The sequence below is a fragment of the Pristis pectinata genome, chromosome 5, assembly GCF_009764475.1.
Source record: "Pristis pectinata isolate sPriPec2 chromosome 5, sPriPec2.1.pri, whole genome shotgun sequence".
Lineage (NCBI taxonomy): Eukaryota > Metazoa > Chordata > Chondrichthyes > Rhinopristiformes > Pristidae > Pristis > Pristis pectinata.
The window spans coordinates 109,162,148-109,177,022 of record NC_067409.1 but is presented as its reverse complement, the minus strand read 5'-3'; the positions used below and the strand labels follow the sequence as shown (position 1 = coordinate 109,177,022).

General features: G+C 41.7%; 1 protein-coding gene across 2 annotated transcripts; it reads right to left on the bottom strand.

The window, feature by feature from the left end:
* Positions 1-13,296: 13,296 nt before the first annotated feature.
* On the bottom strand, positions 13,297-14,532 carry LOC127570794 (proline-rich protein 15-like). Of its 2 annotated transcripts, none has more exons than XM_052016626.1 (2): positions 14,324-14,532; positions 13,297-14,134 (listed from the first exon to the last, which is right to left on the bottom strand). In XM_052016626.1, the coding sequence occupies exon 2, from the start codon at positions 14,103-14,105 to the stop codon at positions 13,779-13,781; it is 327 nt and encodes a 108-aa protein (XP_051872586.1). In that variant the 5' UTR covers positions 14,106-14,134; positions 14,324-14,532; the 3' UTR covers positions 13,297-13,778. The 2 variants fall into 2 exon arrangements, with proteins under 2 accessions (XP_051872586.1, XP_051872587.1); XM_052016627.1 differs by having other exon boundaries at positions 13,297-14,131.
* Between the last annotated feature and the right edge of the window lie 343 nt (positions 14,533-14,875).

Here is a 14,875-nt window from a genome sequence, read left to right as displayed (position 1 = left end):
TACATCACCTGAGTTGATCTTGAAGTTATGAAAAGAATGTAAAACATTTTCTTTTGAGAATGAAGGCATTATTTAGAGTCAATTAAGGGTACTTGTTTACTGACCCAATATCGCCTCTTTATTAAGGGAGGAGGTAATGTAAAGCATAGATGCATGGATGTAAGAACTTTAATGCAGATTCTGGTATAGGAAAGATTAAAGATGCCAAAGGTTTCAAAAACTGTATATTTTATATATTTGGCATTTTATACAGGCAACTGTACAATTGGTCACTTGGCATGGTAAAACTCTGATAATCTGGAATTTGATTGTTCAGGAATCCCAATGGTTTGGCATCTGGTCCCCGGGTGCTGATTCCAGGGTTAACTCACGAGGAAGACACAATAAACTGCAGATGCTGAAATCTGGAGCAACACACAAAAAGCTGGAAGAACACAGTGGGTCAGTCAACATTTACAGAGGGAAATGGACAGTGGACAGTTAGGGTGGAGACCCTTCATCTGGACTCAAGTGAAATGTAGGAATGGATCCAGGTGAATTTAAGTCCAGATGAAGGGTTCTCAACCTGAAACAATGCTGGCTCTGCAAAATATTCCAAATGAATTGGGTGGGTAAGCAAACCAATGTCAGTGGCCTCTCCATGTCTAACATCAATAGCATTGGCCATCTAATTCCATTTATTTGGTTCCATGAATTAGGCCACACCGTCTCAGGTCCAATTCCAGACTCCCAAAACAGAACTATCAGAGTTCTATGATGGGAAGAGATTATCATTTTGACAGAGAAACAAATTCATGGATGCTCTCAAAGCCTACATGAAAAAAAAATCAACATTCCCATTAACTCCTAAGAATCCCTGGCCCATGAAAGTAGAAAAGGAGCATTTGGAGTGGTACTGACAATCTCGAGTCCATGTGTCAGAAGCACTTGGAAGATGGCAGGTAGACTGCACCACCTCACAAAGTACCCAGCCATCTGTCCTGTCAGGCACCCCCTGCCCCACCTGTGGTATGAGTCCCACATAGTTGTCGTCAATCATCTCCAAACCCACAGAACCAGACTTGGAGCAAGTCATCCTCAGTCTTGAAGATCTGCCTAAACAGGAAAAGAAGATGAACTGATGTGTGTGCTACTGTTGGCTGGCAAATGAATCAGGCCTGGCTGAAGAACTTGCCAGTATTCAGTGAATCATCAAATGAACAAATTACCAGACTTTGATTCACTTAAAGTCAAAGGGGTGATTTTGATTCTACTCCTCCAGTAGAAATCATGTAGGCAGTTCAAAACTGATTGTTGCAGAAATCCCACTCTCTTACCATTTATTGTGATTTTAATTTTCTCTTCAAAAAGCATAAAACATCCCATTGACTGCTGGAAATCCCTGACCCATGACTGCTCAAAATGGAGAAGAAACATTCGGGGTGGCACTGAGAACCTTGAGTTCATGCGTCAGCAGCACACAGAAGATCAACGTAAATGATAGAGGGCAGCACCTCACACAGTGCCTACCCACATGCCCTGTCAGGCATCTCCTGTCCCAACCATGGAAGAATCTACAGTTCCCACTTGGTCTCATCAGTCACCTTAGAGTCCATAAAATTGGAATGGAAGCAAGCCATCCTTGATCCTGAAGGACTGCATTTTCACTGTGGAAAATTAAATTCAGATTTGCAAAAGCCAGAAAAATAATTTCTATGAGAAATGTGAAATAAAATGTTTAGGTGCAATTGGTCTACTTTCAGTCATTTTTGTCACAGACCAAAGAAAGTCTTACTTTACATTTTCCCATACTTCTGCGTTTGCTTGTGTAGACAGAGGTTGCATTACTCACCATTGACAACTCACACTTAGAGCAGGAAAGCTATTTAGCCTAATCATCTGGGTATGGTCTATCCAACCATGAACTTAATCTCACTAATTTAATTTCCTTAACTTAATTCCTCCATCTCTCTAAACTGTGTGAAAATTCTGAAAGTTATTTATTCATGAAGTTATTTATTAGTCCTAAGCAGTTTGTTTTCCACCAGTGATATTTCCATTCACCACATACGAGCATTAGGCTTGTGAATTAAAGATGTCCTGTAGCATAGAAGGGAAAATGTTTCCTCTTTTACACTTGATTCACACCCACATCAGTCACATATTTATAAAATTATATAAACAATTTGGTAAAATTTCAAATCACTAAAAGCCATATTATTATTTTTTTAAAAGGGAAAAAATGTTTCCTTTCTGTTGCAACTTTGCTTTGTAGATACATAGAGCATAAGAGAGAGGCGAGAATGGATATTGGACTGCTGGAAAATGATGCTGGAGAAGAAGTAATCAGGGAAAAAAGAAATGGCAGAGGAACTGAATAGGTACTTTGCGTCAGTCTTTACCATGGAAGACACCAGTAACATGCCAGAGGTTCAAGAGAGTCAGGGAGCAGTGGTGAGTGTAGTGGCCATCACTAAGGAGATGGTGCTGGGGAAGCTGAAAGACCTGAAGGTGGATAAATCACCTGGACCAGATGGACTACACCCCAGGATTCTGAAAGAAATAGCTGAGGAGATTGTGGAGGCATTAGTAGTGATCTTTCAAGAATCACTGGAGTCAAGCAGGGTGCCAGTGGACTGGAAAATTGCAGATATAACACCCCTGTTTAAGAAGGGAGAGAGGCAAAAGACAGGAGATTATGGGTTGGTTAGCCTGACCTCAGTGGTTGGTAAGATTTTAGAGTCCATTATTAAGGATGAAATTTCAGATTTCTTGGAAGTGCATGATAAAATAGAGCAAAGCCAGCATGGTTTCATTAAGCAGTGATCTTGCCTGATAAATCTATTAGAATTCTTTGAGGAGGTAACAAAGTAAACACTGACAAAGGAGAATCAGTGGACATTATTTACTTGGATTTTCAGAAGGCCTTCGACAAGGTGCTGCACACAAGGCTGCTAAACAAGCCTGTGGTGTTAGAGGCAGGATACTAGCATGGATAGAAGATTAGCTGACTGGCAGAAGTCAGAGAGTGGGAATAAAGGGAGCTGTTTCTGGTTGGCTGCCGGTGACTAGTGGTGCTCCGCAGGGGTCAGTGTTGGGACCGCAACTTTTCACTTCATACATTAATGATCCGGATGAAGGAACTGATGGCATTGTGGTTAAGTTTGCAGATGATACCGAGATAGGTAGAGGGACAGGTAGTGTTGTGGAGGCAGGGAATCTGCAGAAGCACTTGGACAGGTTGGGAGAGCGGGCAATGAAGTGGCAGATGGAACACAGCAAAGGGAAGTGTGTGGTTATGCAATTTGGTAGGAAGAATGAAGGTGTAATCTATTTTCTAAATGGGGAGAGAATTCAGAAATCAGAGTTGCAAAGGGACTTGGGAGACCTAGTTCAGGATTCCCTTAAGGTTAACTTGCAGGTTGAGCTGGTAGTAAGGAAGACAAAAGCAATGTTAGCATTTATAAGGCATTAGTCAGGCTGCATTTGGAATATTGTGAGCAATTCTGGGCCCCATTTCGAAGGAAGGATGTGCTGGCCCTGGAGAGGCTCCAGAGGAGCTTCGCCAGAATGATCCCGGGAATGAAAGATTTCACATATGAGGAGCGTTTGATGGCTCTGGGCCTATACTCGATGGAGTTCAGGAGGATGAGGGGGGATCTCATTGTAAACTACTGGATACTGAAAGGCCTGGATAGAGTGGTTGTGGAGAGGATGTTTCCATTAGTAGGAGAGTCTAGGATCCAAGGGCACAGCCTCAGAATAAAGGGGTGTCCCTTGAGAACTGAGATGAGGAGGAATTTCCTCAGTCTGATGGTGGTGAATCTGTGAAATTCATTGCCATGGAGGACTGTGGAGGCCAAGTCATTGGGTGTATTTAAAGCAGAGATTGATAGGTTCTTTATTGGTAAGAGGGTTAAGGGTTATGAGGAGGAGGCGGGAGAATGGGGTTGAGAGGAAAATAATCAGCCATGACTGAATGGTGGAGCAGACTCAATGCTTTTATGGTCTTATAGTCAACCGAATCTGAAAAACCTGCAATTGGACTCCAATGATGTAGCAATATCAGAGCAGAGATAAGGGGTTTGACTCTGCAAGAACACAAGATAATTGTTTGCTGCCTCTCAGGCTGTATAAGAATAAATGAAGATCTTGATTCAGTAATCAAGCTTAAATGATTTTCAAAAATCATCTTCAAAAATCCAGTTTGACACAAGTAGTAATGGTGAGCTGCAAGTTTAAAAGATCAGTGTCATGATGTACATAACAGCAATTGGTCCTCCATGGAAATTAACAGGAATATTCCTAAAGGAATTTGGTTTGTTCCCTTTGACTCTTACCAACTTTTATCGAGGCACCATAGAAAGCATCCTATCTGGATGTATCACGGCTTGGTACGGCAACTGCTCTGTCCAGGACCACAAGAAACTGCAGAGAGCTGTGGACACAGCCCAGCATTTCACGGACACCAGCCTCCCCTCGTTGGACTCTGTCTTTACCTCTCACTGTCTGGGTGAAGCAGCCAGCATAATCAAAGACCACCCCACCCCCACCCAGGTCATTCTCTCTTCTCTCCTCTTCCATCAGGTAGAAGATACAGGGGCCTGAGGGCACATACCACCAGACTTAAGGGCAGCTTCTACCCCACCGTGATAAGACTACTGAACAGTTCCCTTATACGATGAGATGGACTTTGACCTCACAATCTACCTTGTTGTGACCTTGCACCTTATTGCACTTCACTTTCTTTGTAGCTGTGACACTTTGTACTGTTATTGTTTTTACCTGTACTGCATCAATGCACTCTGTACTACCTCAATACACTCTGTACTAACCCAATGTAACTGCACTGTGTGATGAATTGACCTGTACGATCAGTATGCAAGACAGGTTTTTCACTGTACCTCGGTACAAGTGACAATAATAAACCAATACCAATACCAACAGAAGTAAATTATTTAAATTAAACACACAGATCATGTACACAGAAACCTACCAGAATAGTTATTTCACTCCCATTAACTCTGAGTTATTATTGGTTTCATTATTGTTTCACCACATTTTTCATTTTAAAATGTCTCTTCACCTTGATCCGTACACGGTATTGTCCATGATGTCATGTGCCCTACCTGCAGTTTTGAATTACCAGAAACTGGATACAGACTGGACGGTTCTGCCCTGTCAAACTGTTTGTTATGCACATTTATTTTGTTCATGTGCAGTTAAACTGCACTACCAGGTAACCTTCAAGATACAAAGGGAACTCATGACATATAGAATGTAAATTCAGCATTCCAGTGCTTACAGAGCGGAAGTGAACTTGAAGGGAATATAATATCGAGGTAGAGCTCCAATATTATAATTTTAACTCTTTATACCTCCTTCTCTTCAAGGAAGGCTTTCTGGTGCTGACAATGAACTTGCCTTATGGCACCACTCTGTACAAAAAAAGTGATAAAAGTCAAAAGCAGCAAGATTGACAAAAAGACATGATGGATTTTTTTTTCCATTTTGCTCTAAGCTTTGTCATAAACCAATCAAAAAATGTTTTTTTTACACAAATTAGAAAAAGAATTGCTTGTTTCTAGCCTTAACAGAAGTTAATCATAAGGAGTGTAAAAGCTTAGAAATTTCATCAAATAGCATCCATTTTTTTAGGATCCCATCATGCAAAGATATGTTTTATGTGGAGTATGTCATAGGAGCTATCATTTCTGTGTGAAGTGATGCCCTTCACGAAACTGAACAGGGTTATTTCTCTGCACTGTTCATGCTGATGGCTTGGACATTTCCCAGCTTCAGATGTAAAAGTAATGATGTCACCCTCTGGGTAACACTTGTTTCTGGCTTTCCTGCCAAAAACTGCAAGTACAACCATCATGGAATAGTCTCAGTACCACGAAGAGTACTTCCCGTGTTTGGTCCTTTTCCAGCAACTTTGACGGATATTCCACTGACATCAGGACAACTGACTCGACATCTTTAGAGCTGACTGCAGGCTGCTCCAACACCTCCAAAGCCCGCAGGGTGTGCCGAAATTACCACTTGAGTTTTTTCTCCAGTAACTGGCTGCTGAACTGTTCACTCAAAGTATTGATATCCCTGGTATCAGGGGCAGCATTCCATTACAAAAGGCATCATTATAGCCATGACTGGCTACTCAAGGCAGATCAGGGACCTCAGGACAGAACGAACAGCCTAAACCCAGAGACTCTACAGAGATGCCATAGCCCACCTCGACATCTCTGATGAAAATGCCAGGTTTCCCTGAGATTGTTATCACATGAAATGCCACAGGAAAAGCACCAGGTATCATCATGCCTGGACTACTCTCTCTGTAACCATCTCTGAATGCATAGCTCTGAGATTCAATGACTCATCATTGCCTACTTGCCGACCATCAATATGCTGGAGTCACCATTGGCTGGAAACTCAGCTAGATCAATCTTATAAATACTGCACCCACAAGAGTGGGTTGAAGGCTGGGTATCCTGCAGTGAGTGACTCACCTGTTGTCCTGCGGCTTCCCATGTTTACAAGGCATAAATCAGAAAAGTGATGGAGTTCAACAGTTCTAGATCATAAGTGTACCCACATTTTTTTTCTCTTAAGCAGAGGTGTTGTAATGATTCTGTTCCTCCCAATTATATTTGCTCTAAGTCCATCTTGCATCAACTATTTTGTCACTAAATCCCATCTGTCCTCCGCTCTGTCACAGTTCTTCTTCTTCTCTTTCTCCCTCCTCTCATTGCCTGCCTTAACAGGCTTAAAATCCATCACAACTTTCCAATTCTGATTAATGGTCATTGACAGGAAATGCTAACTTTGTTCCTCTAAACAGGTCTGCTTAACTTGAACATTTACAGGATTTCCTGCGTTTATTTCAGTTTTCTAAGATCTACGTTTTTTTTGTATTTTGAACACCAGACATCGTCCCTTTATGTCTCACAAGAGACACAAGAAACTCTGCAGATGCTGGAATCTGCAGCAACACACACAAAATGCTGGAGGAACTCAGCAAGTCGGGCAGCGTCTATGGAGGGAAATAAACAGTCGACATATTGGGTCAGGATCCTTCATCAGGACTGGAAAGGAAGAGGACAGAAGCCAGAATAAAAATTCCATGGTCTACTGTCCTCTCCCACCAAATTCTGTCTTCTTCAGCCCTTTACCCCCTCCACCTATCATCTCTCAGCTTCTTATATCACTCCCTTTCACCCCCCCCCACCCACCAACCTTCCCCCTCTCCCCTGGACTCACTTATCCCCCACCACCTTGTGGTCCTCCCCCTCCCCTTTTATTCTGGCTTCTGCCCCCTTACTTTCCAGTCCTGATGAAGGGTCTCGACCCAAAACATCGACTGTTTATTTCCCTCCATAGATGCTGCCTGACCTGCAGAGTTCCTCCAGCATTTTGTGTGTGTTGTCCCTTTATGTGTAATCCTTTTTTGCAATTTTCACTGTTGTGATACAGTATCTCTGAGATAATCGTTACATTGTCATTGCAAGTAAACAAGTCCTGTTACCATTCAATAACAAATGTGTGATGTTTACACCTGTATCTTTACAGCTTCGACCAATTACAATGTGATTCACAGATCCAGCTGGATATATTGTGATCAAGGAGTGAGTATCTATAGAGCTCTTTGAGGATGTGTTACTTTAAGTTAGAAAAACATGGGGAAAGATTTTGATGTTCCTGCAAATGAACACACTGAATAATGAAAAATCAAAAACTCCTGAGGTTAGAAATCTGAAATAAAAGTGCAATATACTGGAAACACTCAGAAGGTCAGGCAGCAACTGTGGAAGGAGAAAAAGAGTCAACGTTTCAGGCTGAGGATACTTCATCAGAACATACTGGATAAGATGCATAAAAGAAACTAAAACAACTGGTTTCTCAGCCAATTTCCCTTCTTTTCATTTTTTAAAGAAATTCATTTGTGAAATGTGGGGTTTCACTAGAAGACCATATTTAACGAACATCCTTTAACTGCCGCTGAGAAGGTGATTCAATGAAGGGAATTCTAAGACACTGCAATGATGAAGTTATTGGTATATAATTAGAAGTTAAAATGATGCATTAATGAGATGGGAACTTTCCAGTCATAATGTTTGTCTGTGCCTGCTGTGCCTGTTTTTCTAGTCAGTACAGGTCATGAGCTAGGTAGGTACTGTTGATTTAGTGGAACATGTTTTGTATGTGATACTCACTGAGGCATTGTGCTCAGGAGAAGGGAGTTAAAATTCAGGGAAGTCTACATGGTGCCAGGAGGTTGTTTTGTGTTGGACAACAAGGAAGTTCAAGTGTCGTTGAAGCAGCACTCTTCCAGACAAATGGAGAGTGTTCTACTTCAATACTGACTTCAACCTTGCAGATGGGAAAAGGGCTTTGGGAGTTACAAGTAGTTTTGTGTGAATGGAAAACCTGGTGTGTAATTCTCCCTAAATAAATCTCGTCTGTGCAGTACCCAAATGAATAAACAAACTCGAACATAGGCAAAGACAGGTCACCTCAGGATCTCTCACAATGTTTCCCTCTTCACGTTCAACTGTAATTTCAAAGTTTGAACTATCTCTTCATTCACCTTGGTATTCCACTGGTAGTTCTTAGGCACACCTCTACCTCCTCCTTTGATTCCTGTCCCACTTTAAAAACATTACCTTTGTTTGACCATTTCACCAGGTATGGTTCACATCTCCTTCTCCTCAGGTGAGGGAATACAAGTCAATTTGGACAAGGTAAGCAATAGGTTTAGCTATTCACCACTGTACCTGGCCGGGCTACTATTGAGTGCTATTATTCTCTTCACAGACCTCACTACTCCAAGATCATTCAGCAATGCAAATGCAAGCCCTGGCTTCTTTTCTCTGCTGAAAATTATCTTCTTAAATTCTTCTCCCTGGTTCCTCCACCCAAGTTACAATGAAATAGCAAGAAGTATCACAGCAGCTCAGGGAGAGGTGGAGTCAGTAACTTCATAGAGATGGGAAATTACAGGGATGCCCAAAACTAACATCTTTGAACTCTACCACAAACCCTGTGCCCGAGTCATCGATTCCATCTTTGCCCTTGGCAACAGTCCGAATTCCTCCGTGGTGTCATACTTGAGCCTAGAATGAGTTTTCCAACCACATTCACGGTATCATAGAGGTCACTAATTTCCCATCTCCACATTATTAACTCCACCCTGACATTCTATAATCTACCTCTGGCATTTCTTTCCTTTTTCTTTGCTCATCAGGCTCAATATTCCCTGCCAACCCTCCCACACACCCTCCAACCTGACACAGCACTCAGCTCTTCTTTCTTCAGTTTGTCTCCAATCTCATCTCATCCTCTCTAAAAGTTTATCTCACCCACACGAAGCCCCAACAAGGAAAATGAGGTTAGTACAGGAAAGTGGAGGTCAGACGTGCTATCGAATGGTGGAGAAGGCACTAGGAGCTTAATGGCCGATCCTGTTTCCATTCCTTATGTCCCCAGGTTATGTTCTTACCCTTGCCCACTGCATTGTTAATTCCCACCTTCCATTTCTGGTTCCCACCTAGGTGAAATAATTAACACAGTCTTCCCTCCTCAGGTAACTTCTCCTTCTCCTTCAAGTCTGCCACCTAAGTTTCTCTCCTCAATAGAAAATGACCACCGAGCCTTGCAAACTACAGCCCAATTTCCAACTTCTTTTGGCTCTTAAAATCTTTGACATGCTACCACCTCTTAAATCCTCCACCTAATCTATCCTCGAATCACTCCAATTAGAATGTTTACCTTTCCTGCAGCAGCTCTTATCAAAACACAATGTGACTGAGAGCAGTAAACTATCCCTCCTTTTGTTATTGTCATTGAAGTGCTTGACTACATTAACCTCCTCCAGCTCTTTTCCACTGTCCTACAATAGGCTGACGGCACTTGCCGAGTTCCTTTCTCATCTGTACACTCATACATGGAGAATCGTCTCAATGGCTTCACTTCCCGCATTTTCTGGTGTTCCGTAAGGACCTAATCCAGTTTCTCAGTTCCCTTGGCACTGAAATTGGAGGAGCAAAATGTCTTCTTGTGGATTGGAACAGATCAGAGGTGGAGGCGGGTGAAGCCATTAAAGGATTTGAAAGCAAGGAATCAAGCCTCTTCTCAGTGGGGGATTTGAATGATGCAATCCAAAATGCATGTAGTTCTATGCACTTATTGAAAATACTCTGTTCTCTCAATCCTGCTGCCTATGGATCATGAGGCTTGACTAACATCCAATCCTAAGTGAGCAAAAATTTGCTTTAAATTACAAGGATGCCCAAAACCAACGCCTTTGATCTCCACCACAAACGCTGTGCCCTAGTCATCTTTGCCCTTAGCAACAATTAAAGGTTGAACAAATTCCTTTGTGATGTCATATTTGAGCCTGGAATGAGCTTTCCAACCACATGCCTGGCATCACAGATATCACCAATCTCCCATGTCCACAACAATATGAACACTATCCCTTCCTCAGCTGCTGTTCTATTCATTTGTACCCTTACTACTTCTGGACTCCATTATTCCAAAGGACACCTATACAGTTTCAACTATTCTACCTTCTATAATCTGCAGGCAACCCAAAGTTCTACTGTTCATATCCTAACTTACACACAAATTCCCCACTGAGAAGAGGCTCGATTCCTTGCTTTCAAATCCTTTAGTGGTTTCATCTGCCCCCATCTCGATCTGTCCTATCCTATAAGAAGATATTTGTGCTCCTCCAATTCCAGTGTTGTGAGCTTCCCTGATTTTTAAACGCTTGGCCAATGCCAGCAGCATCTTCAGCTGCCAAAGCCCCATGCAGTTGGATTCATGTCTCCTCAACTCTACTTTGAAACCTGCTGCTGTTCTCTCTCTCTCTCTCTTTCCATCTCTCCTCTCTCTCTCTTTCCTTAAGGGCTTCTTATCTTGATTATCTACTCTTAAGATCAACAAATGTGGGATACTATTCAAAATTTTGTCTGCTAACACTCCTAGGATGTTGCACTACTTTAAAATATAAAACTATATAAGTGCAAATTATTATTGCAGGATTCAAGGGGGTAAAATTATTGTGGTTCACAAAATATGCCACAGGTGTGGGAGTATTGGCTCTCTAGTGCAGTCACCTCCAGATGTTTGTCCTCAGTGTGAAAATTATCAAATGAACAATTGGCCAATATTCGTGCAGATCTAGCATTCACAGATAAACCCAGGCTTTTGTATACTTTATAAATCATTGGACATTTTATTTTGCTAACTTAGATTGAATACGTTTTATTTGCTATAATTATTAAATTACTATTTAGCTTCTTGATGATTGTAATAAATTTAATACAGGTGCAGAAGTGAGGCGTATTCCAGTAAATCTGAATGAATTCAAAACTTCTACAGAATCTGTGCATAAAGTCCAACTTTCTCAGACAATAGACTACTATTAGTCAGAAAGTTGTGCAAATATTTTTCTCACCTCAGTAGGTTTATGATTGCAGAATAAAACATTGAGTACTGGCCTGTTGATTAAAACACTTGGTCTATTACAAGATTTGGTTTCACTGTCAAATGACACATTGATAACATGCTCAATTATTATAACAGTTTTAGTTAGCTCTGCTTAAATGGAAAAAATATACATTTGATGAAATGCAATAGGAATAAAATCACTTGTATTAGCATACCAACATTTTAATAATCCTCCTTTGTTGCCACCTTCTGAAAAGTGTTATTGTAAAGAGAATGGCTGGGTTGAATAGCATTTCAGTTTGTAAGGCTTTTCAAATTCACCCTCATCAAAAACAGGATTCATAAAATTGAATCAATGTATATTCTCTGCCATATTCCTCCTTTGTAGTATAAACCATCTATTCTACTTATCTGTAACAGAAATGTAATTTACAATATTTCCAGAATGCCAATGGATTGACTATCCTTCAGCTCGGAGCTCTTTTAAATTCAATTTTTTCATAATGTGGCCGTATAATGAGCAATTTAATACTAAAATAAACTCTTCATTATGCCAGCATTGGATTCTCTTTCTGGAATTGTTTTAATATAAGGAATGTATTCAACTTTCTCATTTGCTGCAATCTGTAATAGAGTGATATTGCCTGCTTCAAGTGATAGCACCAAAATATCATGAGCTATCACATACAAGATTGTCATAATCACACGAATCGTACAATCTCACGTTGCTTTTATGAAAGCTAGTATCTAATAAATAGTGATATCCTATATTTGATTCATTTTGAAAATTCTGAAGAAAATGATCTATAAAATATTATGTACCTTAAAAAGGTGTTCTTGCTGCAATGATTTCCACCCAAAGGAGAAATTGCCAGTTTGGGTACAATAAAAAAGATGACCTTTGTAGGCTGTTCAAATAACATTGAACGTTATATAATAGCTCTTCTTTGCCAGAAAGGAAATACCATGAAATCTTGTTCTCTGCAAAAAATTAGGATAGGTAAAAAAATTACACATCATAGCAGGATTCTCGTATGAAGCTCATGTCTGCACCATGTTTCGGAAACAAGATCAAGTTCAGAAAAAAATGTAATTCGAGTTATCCCGGAAATGTCATTGAGCAGTATTACAGCTAGATATCAATCGTTTTATGTAGAGGAATACTTCACCCGTGTCTTACACTGTCGGTGGGAGGTTCGAAGCAGTTATCGGAAATATAAATTAACTTTTCATGCGCGATAACATGGAGAGAAAACAGGACAGAACCGAAGATTTGCATCTTAAAGTTTTTTTTCCCCCTGCTTTTTGTTCATATTCTTTAATCTTCCGGTCTGTGGCAGCAATGAAATATCAAAATAATGTAAATAGTTATGTAATGTACACGTAAGAGAAACCACGTTCACCGGGCGCAGAATGGCAAAGGGAAGACATTCTGTTTAAACTTCGCCGCTAAACCACTTGGACAGCGAACCTGGTGGAACAAGTGTGGCTGGAATCAGGGCCTGACACCAGCCGTCCACGTATTTATCAAATAATATACACCGTCTTTTATGAATCATCCACTCGCCTTCCCTAACCCTATGGTCTCCTGAAAAACCTCCTGAAAATTGCTTACTTAGTTATTCTTGATAATTGTTCAAAATAATAGCAATATCCCCAAAGTAAACAGTATAAAAACGCACACAAAATGCTGTGGCAAAGCTCCAAACACAGTATCCTTTCAGAGTTCCTACGTGTCGGATTACTGGGTGTGTTGCACTTCGAGTTTAACGCTACATTTTCACAAATGATTAACTTTTAAAATAGGCTGCGAGAGAGAGAGAGAAATCTCCGAACCTTTGAAGTTAGAATAAGCAGGCATGATTTTTTTCTGAAAATAATTCTTTTTATTTAAAAAAAATGCTCAACTTCTCTTAAATTTGAACAAGTGCTTGGATCAGGAGCTGACCTTGCTTATCAAGGCCACCAAACAAAATGTTTGCCGAAGAATATTTTCAATATCAACTACAACGTGAATCATCTCCCTCCCCGCTACGACCCACCAGAAATAAAGTTCTGAATCAGAACTCCGCAATTCGAAGCTGCAATGGATTTGACCGCCAGACCTGGCCACCCTGATGGGAAAAGCATTCTAGGAACCCGTAAAAAAATCAATCTACAATAGGTATCCAGATTACACAAATAAATATTTAACGCATCATTCATGAAATATTCAAGTAATATAAATTGACACTTTAATTTCAGCTTTTTCTTTATCACTGTTAAATTAAGGGCTGTAAGCTCTGCCACTAGTGTCTGTTGACAAGTCTGTGAAGCAGCTGATGCCCCAGAAGAGGGCTTGTGCATTAATTTTCATCGTTCGCCTTCCCATTGCCTTCAAAAAACTTGGGGCTCTCGGGCAGGGTGGCCCGGACCCGGCGCTTTTCCTTGAACCGTCCCGACCGGGAGATCTTCAGGTTCCTTCGCGTGTTCTTCTCGCTGAAGCCATTCTCCAGTTTGGGCTCCAAATATTCTTTCTCCTCCATCGGATGGGAATGTTTACTTTCCCGGACCGATGTTTTGTCTGTGGAGAACTGTCCGTTCTCCTGCCCCGCCCCCTTGTCCGTCAGCTCCTTCGGCTTCTTCTTCATGGTCATCGACTTCCACCAGCTGGTCTTCCCGCCGTCGGCCATTTCGCGGCCACTCCGCCCTCTTAGACCTGCTTTGAAGGACGGAGAGTATGAGAGCGGGAGGAACCGCGAGTGGCCTCTCCCCGCAGCCACGCACCGACAATGCCACCTGCAACGTCAAACCTCGCCACACCGCACTCTCGAGTCAACCAGAGACCGCCAAACCATCCAGGCCACTTGTTGATGAACTGCACACCATCCTCTCCAAAGCACCGGCTCACCTGTTCGCCTCTCCGGTGCTCTGCACAGGGTCCCAGCGCCACGGAGTCGTTCCAATTGCTGCCTCGTTTAATCCACGCTGCCCGTAAAATCCATGCGTTTTGTTTTAATCTCTCCCCCAGAAAGAGTGCGGAGGATTTGCGGTGCGCAGCAGTCGCAGTACCGCTGCGACCTTTCTCTCCCCCCAGCTCCGTGCGCTGGCACAGGTAGAGCGGCGAGGCTCCACCCCCACTCCCGGGCATCCCGGGCCTCCTGTCAATCAAAGGGCGCCTGTACCTCAGGTGAGTCCGAAGTCCAGTCTCCAACTCAACCCGGGCAAAGATTTATGCTGTTTTGAGAAAATATCTTGATGTTTCCGCTCTAACTTATGCCTCATGGCGTAATTATGGCGTGTATATCAAGGATTTTGCAGGTGACTTCGCAGTTAGGATGGAAACTACTTTTTTTCTTCCCTGGTCAACAGGATACGATGCGTTTAAAATCTCTCTGTTGACAGAGATAAGGCAAAACCTGAACCGCTTATCAACAAAACTGGCAATGAGGAAGTTCATAGA